The sequence below is a fragment of the Coniophora puteana genome (assembly GCF_000271625.1).
Source record: "Coniophora puteana RWD-64-598 SS2 unplaced genomic scaffold CONPUscaffold_3, whole genome shotgun sequence".
Classification (NCBI taxonomy): Eukaryota; Fungi; Basidiomycota; class Agaricomycetes; order Boletales; family Coniophoraceae; genus Coniophora; species Coniophora puteana.
Window position 1 is genome coordinate 568,300 of NW_006913055.1, and position 10,276 is coordinate 578,575.

The 10,276-nt window shown below is 49.4% G+C and overlaps 2 protein-coding genes across 2 annotated transcripts; both read right to left on the reverse strand.

Moving 5' to 3' along the window:
• Positions 1-82: 82 nt before the first annotated feature.
• Positions 83-5,593, reverse strand: CONPUDRAFT_150798 (uncharacterized protein; the record flags this gene model as incomplete). Its single annotated transcript, XM_007767460.1, has 8 exons — positions 83-120; positions 178-286; positions 353-481; positions 3,286-3,578; positions 3,647-4,274; positions 4,346-4,780; positions 4,835-5,314; positions 5,381-5,593. The coding sequence occupies 8 exons, from the start codon at positions 5,591-5,593 to the stop codon at positions 83-85; spliced, it is 2,325 nt and encodes a 774-aa protein (XP_007765650.1).
• A 3,593-nt stretch (positions 5,594-9,186) lies between these two features.
• On the reverse strand, positions 9,187-9,696 carry CONPUDRAFT_70693 (uncharacterized protein; the record flags this gene model as incomplete). Its single annotated transcript, XM_007767192.1, has 3 exons — positions 9,187-9,321; positions 9,433-9,546; positions 9,601-9,696. 3 exons carry the CDS (start codon positions 9,694-9,696, stop codon positions 9,187-9,189), a joined length of 345 nt encoding a protein of 114 aa, XP_007765382.1.
• Between the last annotated feature and the right edge of the window lie 580 nt (positions 9,697-10,276).

The window sequence follows — 10,276 nt, forward strand, 5'->3', positions numbered from 1 at the left end:
TCTATTAATGCTTGTGTCAGCCAATGCGATTATGATACACCATACGAACGAGACTCACATACAATGTTACAGTACGCAGAAATCATGTCGAGATTGAGTAAGGACATCCAGTTTCGCCCACTGTAGATACATCTGTCAGAAAACGAAAGCCGATGAACGAATATTAAAGAGACTAACCGATCGAGATACACTTCGAGTTGGCCCAGTCCCGCAACGTGTTCTCGACGAGCTCCGGCCAATGATCGGACAGATGCTGGTGGCTGACGTTGCGCAGGTTGAGAATATCCTAAATAAATACTGTTTAGCACCCAGCCACCTCGACGCCGACAACGCCATAAGGGGGGAAACTCACCATCGCACCCTGTTTATCCTCGATCGTCTTCACTGTGGCCTCTGCCAAGAAATTCGTGCAGCATGTGCGTTGAGAGGTGACTTTGATCAACAGCCCTCCGCCCAATAAATTTTGTAGAATTCTTCCGCGCTTGCTGCAGCATCAGCACTCAGTGGCTCCGGTCATAATTACGCGGGCAATACGCACAGCCCATCATCTGCAGCACGTCCACGACCGGGTAGTCGATGTAGCGGTGCTCCTTGCCCTCGTATTACTGTACACGCATGACGTCCGTGTAACAGGCGACAGGGATCCTCTATGCTGTGTCCTTGGATGCGACGAGCACCTGAATGGTGCCAGACTGGAGAAGCCGCTCGACAATGTACTTGTCCCGCGCATCGAGAGCCTCGTAGTATGTAGCGGAAACCGTGAGCAAGCACGACAAGGTCATTGTCAGTCCAAGCGAGAGATGGAGAGGTACACAGGCCTGGGCATGGCGATCATGAGCGAAGAGAGGTTTGGAATGGAGAAGCTTTGGAGGTGGATATCCATATCTAGCGGGTGCGAACCGTGAAGTGAAATCGTCATGAGCAGCTGTAGCGGGAGAAACATCGAGGGGTTTACATTGGCGAAAAGTTGAAGATAGCATGCGACGGCGCGCCGAAGTCCCCGGCATTGTCCGACACTACACGCGGCAATACATATCTTGACACTGGGGGCAATTACCCATGTTTTCGTAGAAAACATTCAAAATGTTTTGATGGTTACCTTCCTAATTGGGTAGGTTACTTTCCAAATATTGACATGTTTCCCCTGGAAACATCGTCTAATGCCCCCAGTGTGATCTAATCCCGCGTGTGCGAGATAGCGTGCGACGGCGCGGCGTTCCCTTTGTGCAGTCCTTTTACACGTGCTGCGCTCTTTTGAGGTTACACTGGGGGCATTAGTCGATGTTTCCAGGGAAAACATGTCAAAAACATTCAAAATGTTTTGCTCAAAATTCCAAATTTGGAAGGTAACCTTCCCAATTAGGAAGGCGGCCCTCAAAACATTTTGAATGTTTTCTACAAAAACATGGGCAATTGCCCCCAGTGTTATGTGAAGCGACATCACACCCATCCACTCACCCGAGTCCCACCACGCGGCGATACACGTCTTGATCTCCGTCTGCGCACCGACATACCGCGTACGCAAGATGAAGTTGCGGGGCGCAAATGGAGATGAGGACGGCACCAACGGTGTAAGATTAGGTAGGAGTTACACACTGGGATTGTATGCTTCGATTGCAGACACCATAATTCCACATATACCGGTGTAAGAACCCAACTCTGGAGCAAAAGATAAGCCAGTGGGAGTCAGGAGGTATTGGTCCCGACGCTTATGTAATAGCATCCGCTGGCTTGCTCTCCCGCTTAACTGATCCCCAACCATCCCCATCCTCACCCATGCGCTTATACAGCTGTGTTGGCCCATCGCGGTGATTCTTTGAGCATATTAAACGCATGTTTTTCCGTTCTCAAGATCTGCTATCTGTGATTGTACTCTGACTGACGCTTTCGTAGGCCTTCATGACTCCAACTGGCAAATGCTCCAACCATCGCAGTAAGAGTGCACAACCCCTACTTGAAGATCATCACTCAAGCGGCTATATGCTCAAGCACTCTCTGGAGATCCTTTGCGAATAGTTGCTGGCTTGCGACGCGACGGCCTGTGTTAGCTGAATATCCGGGAGACGGTTGAAGTCGGCATAGAAAGCGACCAAGACGATCGGTTGCGTTTGACTTGGGCCGTGAGTAATCCATGACAGGAGGACTTACGAGACCTTGACGAGACCTGTAACAGGAGCTGGCGCTTGGTCGTCTTTTTCGATCGCCCCACACAACCCATGCTCTCGCGTGCCAAGCCTACCCTACTCACAAAGTTATCTCGCTGTTTGCCTGACGCTTTTGCAGTCTTATAGAGACGCGCTCCGCGACCAATTTCACAGATAGATTATCAGGCCTCGGGTCTTCGGACGTCCCGGTGTTCAATGTATTCCTTACTTCCTTACATGTAACTCTACAGAAATTCGATTGTGTCCAAGGCGTATCAGAGGAAGGATCCGAGCTATGAAGTTGCGCTCGCTTGAATGAAAGTAAGCCTGTTAGTGTTTAAGCCACTGGGGCTGACGGTACTCAAAGCGGAGCGAACAGTACAGCACTCAGAGACAATAAACGGGGCGTCGGAAAACCGCTCAGCACTTAAGTTACCCATGAGACGCTCGCTCCTGAAGCCACCTTTGAAGCGCTGTGCTATGATTGCGTTAATATCAGTGCTTCCTCGAGCTTTCAGTCAGCATAACTACTCCGCCATCCTGCCCCTCGATCTGAAGTAACGTTCTCCAACAGCTCCTATCCTCCCTTTCTCTCATCGCCCTTCAAACGTCCCCATTTTTGCTCGCGCTTATGTTCTACGAGTCTCAATACCTTCCGAACGAAATGCATGTCTTCAACTTAATCCTATGAAACTATGAGCCGTGTAATTATATCCTGTATTATGTCGACACTTACCTTGTCCAATGGCATAACATAAATCACCTCACCCAGTGCCCGCCCTTTGCACTTAGCGTGTGCAAAATGGCATAGGATATCCGAAGCAGCTAATAGATGCAGTGTTTTCTCTCGGGTTGGCAAGACAAAATGACATCCCAAGCCTGGCAGCGTTCTGTAGTAATCTGCAGCAACCAAGCTGTCCGGTAAAGGCTGGTACTGCTGAGCAACGAAGAAGGTTTGCGTGACTGTTAGACCATCCCTTAGCTCACGAGTATGGGAGAATATATTTTGAATGACTCCAGCTACGGTTGCTCCTTGATGGTTTCGAAACATGATTCGGCTGTCACGGCTTGAGCTTCCTTCGGTTGAATATTGTTCTCCCAGCCTGCGGATATGCTTCCGACGATATGCTGTGGGTCGCACCCTCTTGCACGCAGGTGTCTGCTGGGATAGCCAATCAGTAAGAAGAGCGTATTCTGATGACGTGAGAGGTGTAAGATCTTTCTCCTGCCACGTCTCCTGTTCCTCTTCTGCTTCAAAATATTCTGTGTATGCGAGCATATCGTTGAGAAGGGTGCCACGGATGTCTGAGTTAAACACCCGCTCATATTCGGGGATCAACTCGGCGAGTTCCTCGGGTAACATTGCACTAGAGAATATTGCTCGTAAATTCTGCGCCATGCAAAAGCGCTCCGTCATAGTCTGCTCCAATTGACCTGCAAGGCGTAGAATTAGTTGTATGGTAGCATAGCCAGCAGTGCTAGAGAGGGCTCGAAGCACGTACCGAACTTATAGTTAGTTGGTATATTTTGTAGGAGGTAGTTATATCGCTCAAAAGGGAAACACCTCCAGGAATGGACGGGTCCAAAGTTTTCCAATAAGTCGGCTAGATGGAGGCAAAGGTGATGAGTCGGAGCGAAAACTATCCCAGGATATAGGTGTGGATCTAGTAAGCCGTTTAGATACGACTTCATGTGAAAGCGGTAACGCTCGATGTAAGCTGGAGTCATCGTCCTTTTCATTGCAAATTTCCCGGCAGCAACGAGGTGAGCAAAGTTCTGTAACATCTCGACCTTCTTGGCCACGTTCTGCGAAGTGCCATCTACCTCGCTATCTGGTGTTTCAAGATCCGCCCAAAGACGCCCTAGCGTGAACGGGAGATTGATGGTGCAGAAACTGCGATATTGATCAGCGCTGAGTTTACCATGGCGAGTGCTACCAGCGCGACCAGGCGCTGCTGCAACCCAAGATGGCAGAGCAAGACGCGGCATATCATCCCAGATAGCTGTCAACGTCTGTTTCCCCAAGACTCGCGTTTGCGCTTTTCTCCCCTTGCCGGCCCGTATACCCTTCTTTGCTATGTAGCCCGGCAGAAGCTGCCCATCTTCGTTGGTCATGCCATGGCGAACACGCTGGGAAGTGGATACATGGATGAGTACGCAGACGTAAATATAATGAAAAGCGAGCATTATCTTGGACTTACCCAATTGTGAAGTTGTGATATCAATTCGTCCTTGGTCATCGTATCGAAATCAGCAATCAGTTCCTCCCCAGTTAGCTTGATACGGCATATAGCTACAAGTGTAGCCCAACGCGTAGTTTTCTTCAGCTTGGATAAACTTTTAGTTTCCAGGGCGGTGATAGCAGCTTGAATTTCTTCAGGGTTGGGAGTGTCTTGCTTTCTTCTTCTCTTTCTACGACTACCAATCAATACGGATGCGGACGCGGTGGATGCGGACGCGGTGGATGTGGACACGGTGGATGCGGACGCGGTGGTTTGAACGGACAAGGATAAAACCCCGGCAGAGTCAAGAACGGTGCTCATTGCGATACTGGGTGACGTTGACTGCTGGGTAGCGGTCGTGGACTTCGGGGATATCCAAGTACCGCCTGAGACGTCTGCAAGCTTCCCACCACGCTATACATAATCGAGTGAGTTATGTCTCGAGCCCACCACTGCGTCTTCACGTACCAAAGCTATCAGTTTGTCAACTATACCCTGCTTTGATTCGTTCCTTTGAATGGCCTTGACTTTTTCGTGTAGTAACTGTGAATCCAGCGCGAGACCTGAAGGAGCCTCGGTTTTGATGACATACAGCACTGCCAAGGGAAATTTACGAATATGTTTTGTAAGCTGAGTGAGATAGAACTTTTGACGGAATGCTAGGAGCGCGTTGGTGATTTCACTTTGTTTGATATCGCGCGGCACCCAGCTACAGTTCTGTATGAGATTTGCCATTTCTTCCTCACGTTGTTCGAGTTCGCTGGTATTCGGTGGTAGAGGATCCGAACGGATAGCTTGACGGCCTTCGACGGGTTCGCCTCGGGTGGTGTTTAACGCTGTACTGGTACGTGCATCTTGAGGTCGAGTAGTGACCGTGGGCTGATCAGAAAGATTTTCGGAAGATTGAAGAGGGCGACCTTGGTGGTCGAACCATCCGCGTTCAATACGCTAGGAAAAAAACACAATTGGTCGACATCCGTTGATGAATGTGATGGTGACGAGATTGAAACTCACGTATTTGATTAACTGCTTCAGAAGCTTGCCTTTTCTGCCTCCATAGCGTAGCTGCAGCTCGTGGCAGAGGAAACGTAGGGTATTTTCGGGAAGGCGTTCAAGGTCCTTTTGTACTCCTTTCCTAAGGATATCGTTTGCGTGATACACTTCTTCGTCGGTCGGAGCTTGGTTGCCCACAACTTTATCGAACAATACGCCCGGTCCATCCGACATTTGGACATCCATCCCCCATATGTCGCGACAGTGTTTTTTGAAAAGGACAAGGAGGAGGGAATGCATGGAGTCAAGTACAGTATACCTGGTTGGATCCCAGTAAGGCAAGCGAAGGAGTTCCGTCCAGCGAACGCCATGCTCTTGGTATAGCTTATCACGGACTTTCTCGGACTCTGCATCGCGCCATAGCTTCGCGATCTCGTAGTGTTCCTCCCTGGTGCGCCTTGTCCAAGAGTCGCTGTCTAGGTTTTCTAGCTCGTGTGACTTGATGAGGCAGAAGGAGCAAGTGTTCTTAGAATTGTGATACGCGTACCCAGCCATTTGTCGCGCTGCTAGAAGGTCACAAACGAGGGGTACAACAGCGCAACGTGCCAATCTCCCCTCCGGATAAAGCCATGTCTTCGAGAGGAATATCCCCTTTTCCCAGCAGATACACAAGTCGTCCACGATAGGCTTCAAAACATAGTTTATCTGGTGAAGAGACGGTTCCCCAGGTCCAGGTATGACTCCAACCAGATAGACATTTTCAGCCTTGTACCGTATTGCAGGAGGTAGGTTAAGGCAAACCATGTATATCGCGCCGCATGTTACCTTTTTGCCTCCTGCTCTCATTCGATAGGGATTGAAGTTGTCCATGTTTAGACTGAACACAAGCCGGCTCTCTGCAGTATCTCCGCGCACAAAAGGTCGACCATCGGGACCTTGAAAGTGGCGTAATATTGGTGCGTCCCAGATATCGCGATGAACTCCGATGTGTTCTTGCCCAGCGTCGACATTTCTCCTCATCAAGGTCTCCATCTCCTTTCTGCTATGCAACCGGGCAACCCAATCTTTGAAGTCCTGATACAAGAAGACTCTCGCTGGCCCATCCTTGCTTTCGGGTTCAGGAAAAGCAGAACCATCCTCATCTAGGACATGGGATGGATCGTTGGCTGAAGTACTATCACAGGGCTTTTCCTTGCGTAGCAAACGCCCGCAGACATCACTTGAGGGCGTCTCTTGATGGGTACAATGGATGGGATAGCTGTCAGGTTCATAGCAGAAATAGCATTTTGGGCAGCAGACGTAGGGTTTTGTCACAGGCTGAACCGGTAGAGCGCGGATAACAGATCGCACGTCTCTTGGAATCTCTTCATCGATGGTCTTCGCCCGCCCTCCTTGCTGCTGATTGATTGGATAGGATAGTTTCAGGATGGTTCGAATGGTGGTGAGAATGATCGAAGCTTGCATGAGGGATACATGGCATAGGAGATGAAGGACGGCGACAAGTACGTAAACTCCAAGATAAACAGGATTATATGACTTGAAATTATTCATATAGCGTTCTACGGCACATGTCAAAGGAAATCAAGTAGGGCATTTGGATCAGACATACCTGTAGATATCTGAGGGATGGCCGGCGACTTGGCCAGCTTCCGGCGTTGGCGAATCCAACCTTGATATTTCATCGAAGTTACTATCCCTAACTCCTTGCGCAACATTCTATGAAGAACGACTGCTCGAAGACGGACCCGTACATTCAGATGTTTCATAGCGTCTTCTGCGATCATTATTGCCTGGAAGAGCCACTCTTCATAACCTAAAATGATGAAATTTGCTTCACTCCTATGACAAAGAGCGAACGGCCCTGAGTTGACGGTAGAAGGACAGGTGCTACCCTCCAGTGGCTCGTTATCAGGAATAGGCTGAGAGAGCGATGGCGGGCATAGAAATATAAGACTACTTTGATTGATGCTTGACAGACGAGCACGCTCTCGATTGAGCTGCTGCTGCATAAGAGCAAGAGTACGAAGAAGGGATTGCTCTGGCAGGACAACTGGCTCTGGATCAGAGTCCAGAGACTCGTTTGCCTGTACGGGAGGGGTAGTAGACGGAGTGGTGGGTGGCGGGTTTATAATGTGAGGTATCGCTTTGAATGGTATATTCCCTGGACCATGAGACAAGTGAAGAGGAGGCGCCGGGGGGCCGGAAGGAGCAGGGACCTCATAGAAATTCGCCGCAGCTGCACGGATGTTATCGCGACCCCGATGATCCTCGAGCTCTTTCTGCCCGACATACCGCCCGATCACCGGTGTGCCGTCAGGATCAAAGACAGTGCAGCGACAGCATTCGCTGCATTTGCATAAACGGATTCCGTTCGGGATGACATACTTCTGACCACCGGCTGGCTCTTGTTTGAGATGTTTTGGACGTGATAACGGTGGCATGAGTAAAGTCCGTGTTTGATAGGAAAGTCTGGCGGCCGCGATGCCTCTTGCGATGGCCTTGTCTGTTTATTTGGGACTCCGATCTCCCTTTACAAACCTCGGGTTTGGGCCAGGTAATGTGTGACGAAGAAGCGGCTAGTTTATAGCCACCAAGCAAATCATCTCATCGGAAAGATAGATGTATATATGTATTGACACGCCAGGTTACAGTGGTCGTTCTACCCTATTGTTCACTAGCACTTCCATCCGTACTGAGGATTTTTGATGTGCTCTACGAGTGACAACAGTCAGCGCTACCGGTACGGTGTTAGGGATAAGTGCTTACGGGCACCGAGGTCTGATAGACCAGGTAAAAGACCCGCAGGACTATGAAGGTAATTCAGTAGACATTGAGTGCTTCGAACATACGCGATCAGGCGCCCAGACAAATATGCTAAAAATGGAATTAGCCTTCGCCGAGTCCGGGAGTTGACACCGATGCAAGGGAGGAACCTACCTGGTGGGTTGATAGACGACTGTGATTTGTGGCTAACACCAATATGCTGAGAATTTGTAGGATGGTAGAGATTTCACGTGAGATCAAACAGAGTAGACAGGGCATTTCGTAGGGGGTTTTGCTTCGGGCGTCGGCAGTCGCTGCATCTACTTCTGGAGGTCACCGGTCGAACAGAATTGATCTTCGCCTGAGGGTAATATGCGTTGTACGACGCCTAAAGGAGTATCAGATAGATGACCGGAAGCGTCTTCTATGCTAACGATCAGGCGCGAAGATTCGAAGCCAGTATGGGACGCACCAAAGCCCGGGCCTTGAAGAGGCAGAAACATGTGATTCGCTCATGTCAATTACGATAGGGTCCCCGCAAGCCACACGCGACGCGTTGCTGCACTAATCGTTCAATAGAGGAGAGAGGAACAGACACTAATACCGAAAAACAGTATCTGGGGAACTATCAGTCCTCAACACGAAGGTACATTCCACGAAACTTACCTACATATGAGTGCACCTGAGAGATATTGAGCACGTAGCTGGGATTTTGCTGGTAGCCAGAAAGCTGGCTGCTTAGTGAGATCAGTCTTTGAAGAGCAAAGTCGAAGAAAAGTCTACTCTCATTCGATGGATGGCTCTCGTACTCTGCAGACGTTGTCAATCATGAATGCCTCGTGCATATTCAGATATCACTTGACCCAAAAGTGCTACCGCAACGTGAAATGCCGAGGTCGCGCGAAAACATTTGGACTTGCTAGTATCAATTGTCAATTGTGGTCAAAGCGGTGCGCCGCACATTTGCCTTTATTAACGAAGCTTCGCGTCTAATTTAGCTTATGTCAATATTCGATTAGATAAACAGGAAGTAGGTTATACCACACCTAGTCGGTGATAACAAATTATAAGACGTCTGGTGCCGATCGAAGTTTAGTGAGTATCTTGAGGTTCCGCGCTGCCGCGTCAAGGATAAACTCGCGCCCTATGCACGCGAGACTTCGGTTGCGGTAGATCTTGAATGCAAGTAACTGTGTCCGCTGCATGGAGACTTCGGCGATTTAGAAAAGGCTGACATCTATGCTTACATCAAACTGGGCGGTTTGACTACGTTAAAAAAGACGTGCGGAGGACCGGACGATAGTGCATACCTCGTCAGGCGACAACTTCATCTTTAAGTTTTGAGTACTTCTTAAACTCGGATCGAGGTGAGACCTCGCGCCAGTGTCCGGATACCTCTTACGATAAAGCTTGTTCACGATTCCCTATAGCTAGAAATTTATCAAAAACAGAGCTCAATAAATACGATAAGACCTCACTCTAGTAACCTCGCCCAGTGTTGCTTCCTGATATTGGAGTCCGCGAGATCGGACAAGTCCTTGCGGTGGGCCCAATACCTCACGGCCAATTGGCATGCTATGCACTTAAGATGAACATGATTTGCCTCTTTCGCTCCGTTGCTTGCCTTTGTAAACCCAGTCAGCAAAATCCCATTTCTCATGCATGCTTCCGAGGAAGGAGACCCACCAATCCCCGGTTACCAAACACTCGGCCCATCTAATCACTGCCGCCGGCGCCCGCAGTCCACCCAAAGCAGATCCGTGTTCTTGCTCTTCTACGCGACCCCTTTCGGTAGCTTGCGTCCGTTCGCCTTGAATGGCCCTTGCAATGTTTCGACATATACGAAGACTCCGTCGTTGCATGTAGACTACTACCCTTCCAAACGCGGTTGATGAGCCTGAGTCGTAAATAAGTCATTTAAGAAGCGCAAAGCTGCGCGCCATACATGACAATTGTATTCGGGATAGACGGGGCTGATTGGTTCGCGTGAAATTCCAGCCTATTCGCATGTCATAACTGTTAGTTCTTCCTGAATGGAAAGCGAAGGGAGAAGACGTACAGAGCCTTTAGCGAGGCTTTTAGGTTGAATTGGTTGTAGCGCGAGGGGACTTATGCAGTTTAATTGTTTTCGGGGGCTTGAGTGTGTACCTGATG